The following is a 17,886-nucleotide window of genomic DNA, read 5'->3' on the forward strand; positions in this document are numbered from 1 at the left end:
ATCTTCATGCTAGTATCTTAGTGCTAGTATCTTCATGCTAGTATCTTAGTGCTAGTATCTTCATGCTAGTATCTTAGTGCTAGTATCTTCATGCTAGTATCTTAGTGCTAGTATCTTCATGCTAGTATCTTAGTGCTAGTATCTTCATGTTAGTATCTTAGTGCTAGTATCTTCATGCTAGTATCTTAGTGCTAGTATCTTCATGCTAGTATCTTAGTGTTAGTATCTTCATGTTAGTATCTTAGTGCTAGTATCTTCATGCTAGTATCTTAGTGCTAGTATCTTCATGCTAGTATCTTAGTGCTAGTATCTTCATGTTAGTATCTTAGTGCTAGTATCTTCATGCTAGTATCTTAGTGCTAGTATCTTCATGCTAGTATCTTAGTGCTAGTATCTTCATGTTAGTATCTTAGTGCTAGTATCTTCATGCTAGTATCTTAGTGCTAGTATCTTCATGCTAGTATCTTAGTGCTAGTATCTTCATGCTAGTATCTTAGTGCTAGTATCTTCATGTTAGTATCTTAGTGCTAGTATCTTCATGCTAGTATCTTAGTGCTAGTATCTTCATGCTAGTATCTTAGTGCTAGTATCTTCATGTTAGTATCTTAGTGCTAGTATCTTCATGCTAGTATCTTAGTGCTAGTATCTTCATGCTAGTATCTTAGTGCTAGTATCTTCATGTTAGTATCTTAGTGCTAGTATCTTCATGCTAGTATCTTAGTGCTAGTATCTTCATGCTAGTATCTTAGTGTTAGTATCTTCATGCTAGTATCTTAGTGCTAGTATCTTCATGCTAGTATCTTAGTGCTAGTATCTTCATGTTAGTATCTTAGTGCTAGTATCTTCATGCTAGTATCTTAGTGCTAGTATCTTCATGCTAGTATCTTAGTGCTAGTATCTTCATGTTAGTATCTTAGTGCTAGTATCTTCATGCTAGTATCTTAGTGCTAGTATCTTCATGCTAGTATCTTAGTGCTAGTATCTTCATGTTAGTATCTTAGTGCTAGTATCTTCATGCTAGTATCTTAGTGCTAGTATCTTCATGCTAGTATCTTAGTGCTAGTATCTTCATGCTAGTATCTTAGTGCTAGTATCTTCATGCTAGTATCTTAGTGCTAGTATCTTCATGTTAGTATCTTAGTGCTAGTATCTTCATGCTAGTATCTTAGTGCTAGTATCTTCATGCTAGTATCTTAGTGCTAGTATCTTCATGCTAGTATCTTAGTGCTAGTATCTTCATGCTAGTATCTTAGTGCTAGTATCTTCATGCTAGTATCTTAGTGCTAGTATCTTCATCTTCATGCTAGTATCTTAGTGCTAGTATCTTCATGCTAGTATCTTCACAGGTGGACTCTATGCAGTTTTTTTATGCTGTTCTGTTCGTCAATTGCTTTTCTGACCTAAACGTTCATTTGTCATTGTGGTTAACTCTCGTAGTGCTCTCAACGCTTTGGAGTTATTTAATACTATACCTCCTGTGATATTCAATGTCCAAAATTGGTTGTTTCTTATCTCTAGCAGATTTAAGATAGTTGAGTTTTGCTGGGATCCCATCCACATTGGTATTATTTTACTTTAAACGAGCATGTGGACACTGCCGCTAAGGAGACTATCCACACTCTCCCAACAAAGCATCCCTTCTTCACCTTTTTTACCCAACGGTTCACCCTTCAATCCAGGACCATTGGTCAGGTGTTACAAGTGACAAATTGCACACTCTGAAGAGTAGGCTGTCCCCTTGGGCTTCCTCCAATCACCTTAATCAGCGGTGGGAAATGGCTCTGGCTAGGCTACACGGGCACTTTGTGGAATGCTGCCCTGCTCCTTATTGTCCACTGCATTGTCCTGCTTACTGTTATGTAATGTTGTACTGCTTGTGTAATGTCTCGACTTTCAGTACGTTCGGGTGACTTGTTTTCCTGTTGTCCCTCGAGGTCACTTTCATTTGATAATTACTTGTTTCCGATTGCCTCAAAACGTATTGAGTGATGGTTTAGACAGTAGGACTATTGTTTGATTACATTAAGTTTGGTCAACCTTTGTAAAAAAAAAATATGCAAAAAAATTAAGTAATATTTCATTTGAATTGTAAGTTTTATTGCTATTGAGAAAATAATGAAAGAGCGTGCAAGTGTTATCAACGATTGTTATTGTTGCAGACAACTTTGACTCGTGCCCTGCCACCCCGGCCTCTGCCTACCCCCGAAGTCCTGCACATGACGTCACACAGTTACTTGAGAATCTAAATCTCGATACAGGTAAGTTTGCATCAAGAAGCATCTCCTTGAATTCTAATATTAGTAATTAACCCTTCTGGGAGATCTTTCAGTTGTCCCATGTGTTGTATGCCTCTGACCACAACCTCCTCAACAAAGTTTAGAACCCGTAGCTACTGTGGATGAAATGCACAAAATATGGACACTTGTATCCCAAAAAGTAACGTTTTGTACTCTTGAAATACTATGGGATAGACAGCATATGTAAAAAGGGTAACCATAAGCCTATTCTAGTCTGTTCTACTAATGTTAGACCTAGCAATCCTAGGCCTAACAATCTTATACTTAGGCCTATATTAGTACGTGTGTAGTATAGTAGACTAAGCAAAAGTTAGGTTTGGTTGTTGCCCTCATTCTCAGGCCCATTGCAAAATTAATAGTACAAAATTGAGGACTCTTTTGGGATGCGATATTCTACATTTTGTACTTCGTCCAGAGTAGCTGTAATCACTGTACTCTCTGGACGAAACATTCTCTTACCAACGAGTCTGTCCTCTTAACTCGCATCACATGTCAGCAAGTCATCCTCAAACTCCCGAGCCTAAAGTTTCAAATAATTTGAAAGAGCCTAACAGAGATGGTCCCAATTTTGATATAAAATATCTCCAGTAATAATCTTTATTTCAATTCATAACATCTTTAGCGAATACCGTTCCTGATGTTTCATCTGATTACATTCGAAGCTTATGTCGGAAATTACGTGGCTTGCCCACAGTGTCTGCAAGTGGAGTCGAAGTGCTTAAGATATTGGGACTGGAATAAGCTTCGAAAGTCTAATTAACTTTTTAAAATATGCAGAAACTCTCTAACACACACAGAATGTTTTCTCACAAAATAACAAATTGGTAATTCGCGAGATGAAGCAGATTTTTAAATGAAGCACACTGCAGGCCGTGAACAGGTGGGGACGTTCTTGGCCTGCAGTGATCCTATGAAGACTGTAGGGGTGGTAGATGGTACTGGTCATATGGAGACTGTAGGGGTGGCAGATGGTACTGGTCATATGAAGACTGTAGGGGGGTGGTAGATGGTACTGGTCATATGGAGACTGTAGGGGTGGCAGATGGTACTGGTCATATGGAGACTGTAGGGGTGGTAGATGGTACTGGTCATATGGAGACTGTAGGGGTGGCAGATGGTACTGGTCATATGAAGACTGTAGGGGGGTGGTAGATGGTACTGGTCATATGGAGACTGTAGGGGTGGCAGATGGTACTGATCATATGGAGACTGTAGGGGGTGGTAGATGGTACTGGTCATATGGAGACTGTAGGGGTGGCAGATGGTACTGGTCATATGGAGACTGTAGGGGTGGTAGATGGTACTGATCATATGGAGACTGTAGGGGTGGTAGATGGTACTGGTCATATGGAGACTGTAGAGGTGGTAGATGGTACTGGTCATATGGAGACTGTAGGGGTGGCAGATGGTACTGGTCATATGGAGACTGTAGGGGTGGCAGATGGTACTGGTCATATGAAGACTGTAGGGGTGGCAGATGGTACTGGTCATATGGAGACTGTAGGGGTGGCAGATGGTACTGGTCATATATAATAAATCTGGCGACAGGAGGGATTTATCAAGCAGGATTTACCCACCAAGGAGGTCGCTGAAGCTGCTGTATTGAGGAGTCACCAGTTCGAGGCTGGCCTCCACTTCCTGCCAGCTAAAGCCTTTTTTTCTTAAACTGCTAACCATGATTTATGCTGTTCAGTTGTTATAGAAAAATTAATACGCTTTACTGAAATAAAACAATATTTATTGTTTTATTCCTACAAATTAAACAACAGTACACTGGACAGTTTAAATCTTAATGAAATAAATCCAATGAAACTAACCCCCAATATGTCATGTGGAGTCAACAAACAAACATTTTTCCAGTCCACTGCTCATCATAATTATTTACACATTCACACATAAAATAATTCTGCAAAATCTTGCTTGTTAGAACTAACAGAGAGTTACTAAGATGTGTAAGCTAATAGACTGTTACATTGGAGGCGGTGCTGGAGGCGTGAAGGAGGAGGTGCTGGAGGCGCCACCACCTTTCACTACTCCTCCGGGTCCCACCGCTCACAGGAACCCCCAGCGCACAACAGTAAGTATTTTAATGGTCAATGGTTTAACATAATGGTATAACAAGCTATAGCATTATAACGTTATTTAAGTTGCAATAATGAATTGCACACATTGTACTGCACCATTGTACACATTGTACTGCATCATTGTACACATTGTACTGCATCATTGTACACATTGTACTGCATCATTGTACACATTGTACTGCATCATTGTACACATTGTACTGCACCAGTGCACACATTGTACTGCACCAGTGCACATGTTGATGCAGTGTCAATTCACCTCACTAGAACATTTTTTTTAAACTTATTAAATAATAACCAGATTCATTTATCTTTTATCATCATTCATCTCATCTCTCAACCCCACCCATCACTGCCCCCATCCCATCTCTCAACCCCACCCATCACTGCCTCCATCCCATCTCTCAACCCCACCCATCACTGCCTCCATCCCATCTCTCAACCCCACCCATCACTGCCCCCATCCCATCTCTCAACCCCACCCATCACTGCCTCCATCCCATCTCTCAACCCCACCCATCACTGCCTCCATCCCATCTCTCAACCCCACCCATCACTGCCTCCATCCCATCTCTCAACCCCACCCATCACTGCCCCCATCCCATCTCTCAACCCCACCCATCACTGCCCCCATCCCATCTCTCAACCCCACCCATCCCTGCCTCCATTCCATCTCTCAGCCCCACCCATCACTGCCCCCATCCCATCTCTCAACCCCACCCATCCCTGCCTCCATCCCATCTCTCAGCCCCACCCATCCCTGCCTCCATCCCATCTCTCAGCCCCACCCATCCCTGCCTCTGTAACAGGGACGGGGTAATGTCTCTCTCGTCCACTACCCTGCCTTTAGTTAACTAAACTTAAAGGCTGCAGAGCTCCATTATTAACCTTCAGTCCACTCCTCATGATCTTATACGGTTGATCGTCTTAGATACTACAGACACGAAAGCTGTACTGCGTCCCTAGTAACCTCTTGAGATCTGCTCAGCTGCCACCACCTGAATCCGCTTCCTTGATTAGCCCCCTAATTGACAGTGAAGCAGGAAACCATCAATTAGATATAATTCTCCTAATATGGATCCCCCAATTAACTGAAAAGGGAGGGATGAATTTAAGTGAAGTGTAGAATTAAATCGAAAACCAAGGGAATATATCCGATATTAAATATAATAGGCTTGCTTGAAATTTGTGCCACGACTCGTCTATTGACCCGGCTCGTGGATTCCGCGGCAAAGACAATCATATATTCTATGGGTAAACTCAAAACACTAAACTAGAAATTACTCAACAAGATTTATTATATCAAGATTATCAAATGAATTTAAAATGAAACACGCCCTATCTTAACACTTCCTAAACTGAATATATCCCTAACTGAGGCAAATGAATTAAATGGGTTAAAAATCAAATGTAGTAAACTCTTAAACACTTTACCGTAATTCTCTAAGCCCAGCCTGAAGTTCGCTTGGCCTTCTGGAGGGGAGATGGTGACCCCAGGATGCTCCACACCACACTAACTCTACTCTCTGTCTTCCAGACTGAAGCTAGCTAAGATTACCCCGCCAGCTTCTCTAGCTGCGGGATTACTAAGGAGGGTTAATTGAACAAACTAATCTTATTTACTGGCCACCCAGATGATTGAATTCCTATTGATACTGATGGTAATTCGATAGGCATCTTGATCCCGGCTATTTCCAATTACACTATTGAATAGTGACCTGAATTTATAAATTATGAATTAACAACTTGGAAGGTTGTGGTCACCTCTGGCCACGTGACCTTGACCCAGGGTGAGTCATAGACGGGCCTGGCGAACTAGTCCCCCCTATCCTAAATGACGTCACTTTCTCTTTGCCAGCATACGAACCTTGATCTTGACTCTACATTCATGTTAACCTAACCTAAGTCCTTAAACCAGATGGATTATTACTACAATTACTGTATTTATTGAATTATTCATCACTGTTGAATTAATACAAGGGAAACGCAAAATTTTATTTTCAATCCTCGCTAATCCCTTAATCTCTGGCGAGATGACCTTTCCTCTCTTAACCAAGTAAAAATACCCTCAGACTTCATGCTTATGTTCCCTGTAAAACCATATGATCTGGGATCTATAACTTCTAAAACAAGCTTAGCTTGTAACACCTCCACCCCATCTCTCAACCCCACCCATCCCATCTATCAACCCCCCACCCACCCCTACATCCATCCCATCTCTCAACACCTCTCATCCCTTCATCCATTCCATCTCTCAACCCTACCCATCCCTGCATCCATCCCATTTCTCAACTTCCACTCATCCACTCTTTCAACTTCCACCAGTAGAGAGGTGTAGAAGCATCTGCTAGATTTGGATGTGATAAAGGCTATAGGCCCGGATGAATCTCACCATGGATACTAAAAGATGGAGCAGAAGCTCTGTGCCTGCCTTTCTCCATGGTGTTCAACAAATCACTGGTAACAGGTGAACTGCCAAAAATTGGGAAGATGGTTAATGTAGTCCCGATATACAAGAAGAGTGACAGACAGGAGGCATTGAGATTCAGTCTAGTGTACTTAACTTGCATACTATGCAAAACGATGGAAAAGATTGTGCGGAAAAAGCTTGTGGAACATCTGAAGCGAAAGAACTTTGTAACACAACATCAGCATGCGTTCAGAGATGGCAAGTCATGTCTCAGAGAATTAATTGAGTTCTATGACCAGGCATAAAAAATCAGGCAAGATAAAGAGGGCTGGGTAGACTGCATATTTTTTCGATTGCCAGAAAGCCTTTGACACAGTATTACGTAAGAGACTAGTGCACAAGCTGGAGATGCAGGCAAGAGTGACAAGGAAGGTACTCCACTGGATAAGGGAGTACCTAAGCAACAGAAGACCAAGTCACTGTGAGGGGGAAGGTCTCGGAGAGGCGAGGCGTCACTAGTGGAGTCCCACAGGAATCAGTCCTTGGACCTATACTGTTTCTAATATATGTAAATGATCTCCGAAAGGGAATAGACTCGTTCCTCTCAATGTTTGCTGATGATGAAAATTATGAGGAGGATTAAAACAGAGGAAGATAGTATCAGGCTACAAGAAGACCTAAACAAACTGAAGGAATGGTCGAACAAATGGCTACTAAAATTCAACCAAGTAACTTTAAGGTAATAAAACTAGGCGGAGGAAATAGGAGGCCAGACACTGGATTCCGAATGGGAGACGAAGTCCTTCGCGAAATGGACAGAGAGAAAGATCTGGAAGATGATATGCAAAACCTGTCTCCTGAAGCCCACATCAAAAGAATAACATCGGTGGCGTATGCGAGGCTGGCTAACATCAGATCTGCTTTCAGAAACCTGTGTAAGGAATATTTCAGAACCTTGTATACCACATATGTAAGGCCAATCCTGGAGTATGCAGCCCCAGCATGGAGCCCATACCTTGTCAAGCACAAGACGAAGCTGGAAAAAGTTCAGAGATATGCCACTAGGCTAGTCATAGAACTAAGAGATATGAGTTATGAGGAAAGGCTGCGTGAACTGCACCTCACGTCGCAGGAAGACAGAAGAGCTTGGGAAGAAATGATCACCACATACAAAATCCTCAGGGGAATTGACAGAGGGGCACAAGGATGGATTATTTAACACGGGTGATACACGTACAGGAGGGGGGGGGGGAAACACAGGTGGAAGCTGAGTACCCAAATGAGCCACAGAGATAGTAGAAAGAACTTTTTCATTGTCAGAGTAGTTAGTAAATGGAATGCACTAGGAAATGATGTGGTGGAGGCTGACTCCATACACAGTTTCAAATGTAGATATGATAGAGCCCAGTAGGCTCAGGAATCTGTACACCAGTTGATTGACGGCTGAGAAGCGGGACCAAAGAGCCAGAGCTCAACCCCCGCAAGTACAACTAGGTGAGTACAACAACTAGGTGGGTACATGCTGGGTAAAAGTGTGATGTCAAAGGCTGGGTACAAGTGTGATGTCACAGGTTTGGTACAATTGTGTTATGTCACAGGTTTGGTACAAGTGTGATGTCACAGGCTTGGTACAAGTGTGATGTCACATGCTGGGTACAAGTGTGATGTCACAAGCTTCGTACAGGTGTGATGTCACAAGCTAGATATAAGTGTGATGTCACAGGTTTGGTACAAGTGTGATGTCACAAGCTTGTTATAAGTGTGATGTCACAGGCTGGGTACAAGTGTGATGTCACAGGCTGGGTACAAGTGTGATGTCACAGGATCTTCTTGAGGTTATCTTGAGATGATTTCGGGGCTTTAGTGTCCCCGCGGCCCGGTCCTCGACCAGGCCTCAGTAGTGAATAAGGAGACAGATTGAGGTAAAAAAATTTCAGAAACGGTTGGGCACTTCCATGCCGACTTGACCCTGTCGGGCCAGATCGTCCATTCCTCTTATTTGGGTGGTTAGGTTAGGGCACAGTCAGCGCGCTCCTGGCTGGCTGGCGGTGGTGGGGTGGTGGTCCCCCCTGGGGTCCCGGGGGGACCACCACCAATGGTGTACCTGAGGAACTGGTGCCCTATCCTAACCTGTTTTCTTGAACGATTCGTCTCGAGCTTTTAAGATGAGTCTAGGGCCTCAATGAGGGGGTCTCTACTTATGAGAGGTACCGAGGATGAATGTTCAATAGTTGGAAACCAAAAAATACACTGGTGAAAGGCGTATAAACGTTTTTGGAGTATTTTAATGGCATGAGCAAAAATGCACGATTTGTCCCGGGGGTGTTACGAGAGTACTACGGTATCAATTTGGGGGCCCTTACTTTTGAATGGATCAGAGGGTGAATGTTCAATAGATTCAAACCAAGAAACACAGTTGAAAGCGAATATAGAAGTTTTTGGAGTACTTTAATGAGGCTATGACTGAATAGTATAGGGAGCCCTTGGGCACAGCTCCATTTTCTGTAATGGTCAGAGGTGGATAACCCCCAGTGGGGGTCAAGCATACAAGGGGGGGTCAAGATTCCTTACAAAGACCAAGTTTGGATATATAGGTGTAGTAAGCCTTATCTTGAATTTGCATGATACTGTGGGGTACATTGACATGAAGGGCGAGTCATAGAACAGGATCTGCATGTGAGATGGGTCATATTGGGGTTTTAAAGAAGTTAAGATAGCTTTAAAAGAGTCCTGTGTGCTTGATAGTGGGGAAATGTTCAGTCAATAATTCTCGTGTTTTGAATCTGAATGAGGGGTCCTAGTTTGCGTTCTAGTCGTAAAATGAGTTCCTTAGTATATTTTCTATGGAAAATGAGCTTTCAGTACTCTATATAATTTGAAATGAGGTCAAGAAAGACATGTTTATGTGCGAGAAGAGTCAGGTTGGAAACTGTTTATTTCAGTCATCCCCCCTTGGCTTTGCTCCGTTTTCTGTAGCTAAAGTAAAGATTCCATTTTCTGTGGCATACAGTTGATTACTGGTGAAAAAGGCATACTTGAATTTGTATGGTTCTAACCTGTTTATAGATATATGTTTCGGGCCTCAAATTAGATTTTAATATGAAAAATAGCATCAAATGTATGTCTATCTTTTGCAATAAACGTTACAAGCATTAACAATACCTGTGATATTTCATAGCATACGAAAAGAAGTTTAAATAGTGGGGCCTCAGCCATATTGTGTTGGGGTTTGACACTTCTAACATGAATTTGACACTCGTAAATATACTATAAAGGAAAGTAGTTGAGTGGTTTAAGCAATTTAATACGTATTGGGGTATTCTGTATTAAATTTCATTTTTAAACATTATAATAGTTTTCAGCTATTGTGGTAGGGGCCCAATAACTTCGTATAGCGCAACGACTGGCGCTATCTGTGCTTAGTCCCCCCTAAACTTAAAACAGTTGCACAATCTTACTTAAACACATTGCTAAACTCTTATACACAAACAAAAACTCAATTTTTTAACTTACACAAATAAACCCAGGGCTTTCACATTCGCGCAAAATACTTAGTCCCCCCTAAACTTAAAACAGTTGCACAATCTTACTTAAACACATTGCTAAACTCTTATACACAAACAAAAACTCAATTTTTAACTTACACAAATAAACCCAGGGCTTTCACATTCGCGCAAAATACTTAGTCCCCCCTAAACTTAAAACAGTTGCACAATCTTACTTAAACACATTGCTAAACTCTTATACACAAACAAAAACTCAATTTTTAACTTACACAAATAAACCCAGGGCTTTCACATTCGCGCAAATACTTAGTCCCCCCTAAACTTAAAACAGTTGCACAATCTTACTTAAACACATTGCTAAACTCTTATACACAAACAAAAACTCAATTTTTAACTTACACAAATAAACCCAGGGCTTTCACATTCGCGCAAAATACTTAGTCCCCCCTAAACTTGAACACTCACAATCTTACGGTGCTTTAATTTCCAAAGCCTTCCAAACCTGCACTGGGTCCTGCCCTGCTGACTGCGGCTGGATGGATTACAATTGAGCCAAAAACAGTTGGTCAGGGCGAGATACGGCCTCATTTTTAGAGACATTTACTATAGCAAAAGCTTGAACGTCGAGAACTGAATGCGGGCCTGCACGAGAGTTGTTCTTGGCACTCAAATGTTTAGAGATTAAAATACATAGAATCTGCAAGAGCCCACCCTAAGTCGCTCACGCGGCCAATAGACATGTTTTTCGCCCAAATGTATTTATTTAAAATAATACGTCAGATAGAAAGAGTTTCGCATTGCTATTATATTTACCTTATAAAGCCTCTTTATAAAAATGATATGGCACTGCGTATTATGATTGTTTGATAATAAATATTGCATAAATACTTACACGATTTCATAAACAAAAAAAAACTTTTAATGAGCCATGGTTGGAAGGCTGTATCATTACCGTAATTACAAACTTTAAAACTAACTAAAAATATATGTCTCATAGAGGAAGATTTATTCTTCAGGATATATATTATTTATTAATTAAGAGTTTCATTCTGTATAAAAAATGAAAGTTGCCAATATTTTCAAAGCTCTGGCCACTAATTTTTTATAAAGGTTTTCCAAGGGAGTAAATCTTGCTTCCTCTCTTTCTCCCAAATGTTTCCTCATTTGCACAGGAGCAGAGCAACCTTCGTGCGGGCCCTGGTTCAGTTCCCCAACGTCCGAGCTAATGGACATTACAAATTTCACTAAATGATGCAGTATCTTAGCTGTCTCTCTCTAATTATAAAGGTGTTAATCTTTTTTGTTTTAACCTTTGAGTGCTAGGTCTCAAAAAGGTTCTTTACCTCAGAAAGAAGAGAGAGAGAGAGAGATTCTATTTTTGTCCATATTCGAGCGGAATGTTGAACAACCTTCGTGCGGGTCCTGGTTCAGTTCCCCAACGTCCGAGATATTGGACATTACAAATTTCACTAAATGATTCATTATCTTAGCAGCCTCTCTAATTATAAAGTTGTTAATCTTTTTTATAACCTTTGAGTGCTAGTTCTCAAAAGGTTCTTTACCTCAGAAAGAGAGAGAGAGAGAGATTCTATTTTTGTCCATATTCGAGCGGAATGTTGAGCAACCTTCGTGCAGGACCCGGTTCAGTTCCCCAACGTCCGAGCTATTGCACATAGCAAATTTCTCTAAATGAGGCAGTATCTCGCCCCCACCCCCTGGATCAATGATTTTAGGGCAGTAAATAAGCAATTGCAATCTAATCCCCCCCCCCCCCAAAAAAAAAATACTGTTCATGAAAATGTGAGCTTATTTATACTAATTTATGAATATAAAAAAACAACTCGACATTTGTACAATTTTTATTTACATAAATAAATTAGTCTCTATGCCTTTTTTTGTCTTCTTAGGAAATAATCGGTCGAAGGACATGCGAAATGGTGCGTCTGCAAATGGGGCAGTTTCTCATAGATACAAGACAATTACTGCATGTTACCATATGTCTGCAGGGCAGCAGTACGACACTCAACGCATTGTTAAAGCACACCTTACACAAAATATCAGCAGCCCAAGACGTTGGCGTAGATGTGTTCATCACAGTTTCAACATGGGATGTCGCATCAAAGTCTGTGGCCTCTTCGCCAGTTTCAACATCCATTTCATTAGCGACTATAGTCGTCTCTTCCGCCTCTGTTTCAACAGGAGAAGGCAAAGCCCGCAAACCAAGATTAGTGCTCATGAACCCGCTCATTGATCCAACAACGTCGACATCCATTTCATTAGCTGTGGCGACTGTTTCCATGTCAGAGGGCGCGGATTGCCATTCCAGATTCGCAGGCTCTACCCTACCTTCCACATCCTCATGATGAATTCCCCTTAAACCCATTTCGGCTTTAGTGCTCTCTTGCATATACCACAACATTAATTCTATACATCTGGCCTCTGTAACAAACGGTAATAAATCTTTGGTGCTTTTGAGATATAGCCTTAAGGCAGGTCTCACACAGACATCAGGAAATCCAAAATGTTCAATTAATGCTGGGAAAAAACCCAAACCTTCCATCAGACCAGTTAAAAGATGTTCATCTATGGGTTTTATAGTTCGACGCTGCGAAGATTCTCTAGCATTCTTAATGAACTGTGCATCCTTTTTAATGTTGACAAAGGTGCACTCAGGATACCATTGCGCGTGCAGTGTCCAAGGGTCGTCAGCGGGTTCCCAATTACGAAAACCATTCCCACAGAAAAAGCAGCGCATGTGGTCACTTAGGCCTGTAAATTTAAGAAAAAAATATTCCCATTCATTATTATTATTATAGCTCACATCCGGCAATGTTGTAATACAAAAACACACACACGCGCGCACACTGGAAACTGGAAAATATTGGAGGGGTGACAGGTAAGCTTCTATCATGGATGAAAAATTTTCTGACTGATAGAAAAATGAGGGCAGTAATCAGAGGCAATGTATCAGAATGGAGAAATGTCACAAGTGGAGTACCACAGGGCTCAGTTCTTGCACCAGTGATGTTTATTGTGTACATAAATGATCTACCAGTTGGTATACAGAATTATATGAACATGTTTGCTGATGATGCTAAGATAATAGGAAGGATAAGAAATTTAGATGACTGTCATGCCCTTCAAGAAGACCTGGACAAAATAAGTATATGGAGCACCACTTGGCAAATGGAATTTAATGTTAATAAATGTCATGTTATGGAATGTGGAATAGGAGAACATAGACCCCACACAACCTATATATTATGTGAGAAATCTTTAAAGAATTCTGATAAAGAAAGAGATCTAGGAGTGGTTCTAGATAGAAAACTATCACCTGAGGACCACATAAAGAATATTGTGCAAGGAGCCTATGCTATGCTTTCTAACTTCAGAATTGCATTTAAATACATGGATGACGATATACTAAAGAAATTGTTCATGACTTTTGTTAGGCCAAAGCTAGAATATGCAGCTGTTGTGTGGTGCCCATATCTTAAGAAGCACATCAACAAACTGGAAAAGGTGCAAAGACATGCTACTAAGTGGCTCCCAGAACTGAAGGGCAAGAGCTACGAGGAGAGGTTAGAAGCATTAAATATGCCAAAACTAGAAGACAGAAGAAAAAGAGGTGATATGATCACTACATACAAAATAGTAACAGGAATTGACAAAATCGACAGGGAAGACTTCCTGAGACCTGGAACTTCAAGAACAAGAGGTCATAGATTTAAACTAGCTAAACACAGATGCCGAAGAAATATAAGAAATTCACCTTCGCAAATAGAGTGGTAGACGGTTGGAACAAGTTAAGTGAGAAGGTGGTGGAGGCCAAGACCGTCAGTAGTTTCAAAGCGTTATATGACAAAGAGTGCTGGGAAGACGGGACACCACGAGCGTAGCTCTCATCCTGTAACTACACTTAGGTAATTACACTTAGGTAATTACACACACACACACACACACTTCCCGGGACCAAAGAGCCAGAGCTCCACCCCCGCAAGCACAATTGGGGGAGTAAACACACTTTTTTTTTTCAGATATATACAAGAGTTGTTACATTCTTGTACGGCCTAGCATTTCGGGCAGGTCCCTAGAATACAATCCCCACCTCGAAGAATCGTTTTTTACAACCAAGTACCCATTTTACTGTTGAGTTAAACAGAGGCTACAGTTAAGGATTTGCGCCCAGTAAATCCTCCCCGGCCAGGAGGATACACACGCACACACTAAAAATAACAAAAACTCCAACAATATTTGTTACCACAGAAGAAAAATCCTGATTCTGCCAATTCGTGAGATGTTTGCTTGACACAACCAGTCCAGCTGAGGTCGAATGTTTCCAAACGCTGTTTGTATGTTGCCAAGCCTGGATATCTAGGTTTAGCGTATGGAATTACCCCCAGAACCTGCAAATCATCTCCAGTCATTTTAGTTTCTTCCTCGCGGGGTGGGGTCTCTAAAAAAACAAAGATGCTCCATCACATATATGCATAAGACACAGGTTCTAAGTCAATTCTTTCAAAAACAAAAAAAAATAAAGAAAAATTATTTGAAAAGACTTACTGCGTTTATACTTATTTTTTTTTTGTCCTCCCTCCACATCGCCAATACTAATTATTCACAGATAAACTAGTAAATTATATTTATACAATATACTCACGATCAGATGTTGCTATATTCTTTGGTTCGAATAGTGGTGAAAAGAAATCCAGCCCATATTCGAATGCCAGTTTGGTGATTTCCAAAGGAACGTTATTGTCCTTTTCGCCTCTTATGAAGGAACAATTTGGCGACACTTTCGCATGCCTACTACGGGGCGTATCGCCCTCAATCCAAGCATGCACAACTTTACAACAAAAGGCGCAGGAACAATGATCCGCAACTCTCAGATAATAAAATCCCTCATTCACCAGGTCTTGGGGGTTTAGCCACTCGACAGGCCAATTTATAAAGGTGTCTAAATGCATTTGGGCACATTTAAGACTGTCCCTGGAGTAAAACGTTTTAGTACGGGAAGGTTCCATTGTGTACTGGTGCGACACTGGCGAATGGAGGCAAGATCCTAGGCTATATATTGCCCGTCCTTTCCCTCCCCGAAATAAGTGTCAAAGATCGCTACATATGTGCTAGTTTCTTTTTTTTTTTTGGTTTGGCAATTCTAGCCACCGCTACTCTTTTTTTTTATGGCATAATTATGAGGAAACAGGGAAAGGAAAAAATGACTCGCAAATGTGCTAAATCATGTTGCATAATGCAGTGAATTAAAAAAAAAAAGATGGCAGTTGGTAGTCTAGGAAAGGTGACCAAGTACTTATTTTTTGTGATAATTATCGAGAAATGTCATTAACTACATAAGGTATCCCTAATGTCAATAAGTTATCACAAACCTTCCAATAATGATGTGGCCTCCATGACTTTATATATATTTCATTAAGGGAATATGGTCTGACTACGGTTTTTTCATGGGGGGGGGGGGGAACATTAAAAAAAAAAAATTGTAACATGTCGCACTGTGTTTGACCTTTTCTGCTTCTGAAAAAAAAGGTTGCCAGTGTTTGGGTATTAAGCTGACGTATATTGATATTTTATGGCAAGATATTTTGAGATACATATTGCGCTATTTGAGGTGGGTTTTTTTTATGCTAATTAAGTCAGTGAAAAAAAATGTTCCTATGGGCTTCTTGTTGGTCGAGGCCCTTATAATAATAATATAAATATTTGCTCAGTACGTGGTAACTTTTACACGCACTAGCAGGGATGGAGATATAAGGGCGCAAAGCCCCCACGACGAATATTCGCAGGGTCGACACAGGGCGGTTGACTAAGCTTTATCCAAAACATAAGGGAAAGTAAAAAAAAAAAAGAAAAATGGAGACGTGGCTGGAAACGCACACCGGATATTTAACCGATGAAGAATTTTGCAATAATGAAACATGCATTGTGTATCCTGTAAACTGCATATCTTGCGTCCCGTACGGGATGGCGAAGGACATATCAGTGAAATACAAACACGCAAGCGCCTATGGTGAACGCAGGCCTTTGTATAATCTCAAGAGATGTGTTCCCCATGATCGCCCAATTCCCGGTTCAATTCATGTCTCCAATCGTCGAGCTGAAAATCTCCCCTGCATTATTGCTGCTGCAGTGCAATATGGTATAGGGGCGCCTGTAGAGAACAATGAGATCGCCAAGTCGCATATAGAAAAATCCAAAGATCGTGATATGCTCGCCGGATTAAAAGAAGATACAACGCAAAATCGCCTCATCTATTTCAAAAAGGCTATAGAAGCCATAACGAGATTCATCAAGTCTTCTCCGGAAATCGCACGAGTTGTATTACCTGTGGGTATTGGTCGCACCTGTGTTCAAAGAGATGAAATTTGGGAGGAAACATATCTTCCAATTATCGAAGATCTGTATAAAAACTTAAAACATTACGATGTTAATGTTATATTGGTGCGTAATGACCAGAGCTCCAAGGAAAAAAAAAAATGTCCCTGGCAACTCTACGATGCGCAGTTGTCCCCCGCGCCGGCGTGAAAAGTGTATATAGACCCCCTTCCGAGTCACTACCTCACAAGCCAGCACTATGGAGCTCCCCTCCCTGATTGGCGACTTTGCCTCTTTGCCCATCTATAACAATCGTGATTGTCTGCTCTATGATTTGGATGCAACAAGCGTGCAGTTGAGCGAAATGGTGCACACTTTATGGGAACGATACCCCTATGCTCGATTGCATCGGATAAACCTGCCGTACAAAAATCGTGCTGTTAGAACTGATAGAGATATCCCCGGCCTCATATTTGTTGGCGAAGCACCCGAATTCTGCAATAGGATGGATGACGACCCCTATGAAAGTTATGCTGTTTTACCGCACCTTATTGGATTAATCACCCAGTTTACCAACGGTCCAGCGACGCCATCTTCTTACAAAAAGCCCAGGTACGAAGCATGGAGTTTGGATGAGCACTTTTATGACGGCCTGAAAAATGATACCGAATACCAAAGATGGCGTTGGTTTGACAAAGCTCTGCGAAAAGCCATTGAACATATTCTTCAGAGAAGCCGAAGAGGACAAGTGGGAAGGATTATTTTCCCATATGGGTTGGGCAAGGCTTGCGGGCAGTATCTCACAAGTGGCGAACGCAACATATGGGAGACTAAATATTTCCCTGTGATGTGCAAATTAGCTCAGAAACTGCAAGAACGTGGTATAGACACTTTAATGATATGTCCTGTAAATAATGACACGCCAACTCGCTCTCCAACCCATGGCATCTTTAGACACAAGATTCCACGTATGGCCATTCCACCTGTTTCTACGAATGATAAAGACTGTTTCTACTGTCGGACCTGCCGCTGACGTGAGAGAAGACGGGTCAGCTGTCGTGGAAGATACCACGAGCGTTGCTGTGGAAGATGATCCATCTACCGGCGCCATGTCTGTTACTGTAGGAGATGAAGTGCTCACTATTGTGGAAGACGACGACAATGAAGACAAAGAGAAAATGGAAATGGAATATAATGAAGATGAGATTAGAAAAGCTGTAGAATCTATATTGTAATATTTCATACAAATTAAACCACAA

At 41.3% G+C, this 17,886-nt stretch overlaps 1 protein-coding gene across 11 annotated transcripts in view; it reads left to right on the top strand.

The window, feature by feature from the left end:
• LOC123769167 (uncharacterized) overlaps positions 1-17,886 on the top strand; it is a 59,382-nt gene that overhangs the window by 32,506 nt on the left and 8,990 nt on the right. For 6 of the 11 annotated variants that reach the window (XR_011225575.1, XR_011225576.1, XR_011225574.1 and 3 more), the window contains 2 exons: positions 2,160-2,258; positions 4,277-4,374. Coding sequence is in view for 3 of the 11 variants with exons in the window: in XM_069317014.1 (XP_069173115.1) it covers positions 2,160-2,258; positions 4,277-4,374 (197 nt within the window). In the remaining 8 variants the exon portion in view is untranslated. Of the gene's footprint in view, positions 1-2,159; positions 2,259-4,276; positions 4,375-12,204; positions 15,607-17,886 lie in introns of those variants that run through there. The other 5 variants (XR_011225569.1, XM_069317012.1, XR_011225571.1 and 2 more) reach the window with 4 other exon arrangements.

Source organism: Procambarus clarkii, chromosome 86 (assembly GCF_040958095.1).
Source record: "Procambarus clarkii isolate CNS0578487 chromosome 86, FALCON_Pclarkii_2.0, whole genome shotgun sequence".
Classification (NCBI taxonomy): domain Eukaryota; kingdom Metazoa; phylum Arthropoda; class Malacostraca; order Decapoda; family Cambaridae; genus Procambarus; species Procambarus clarkii.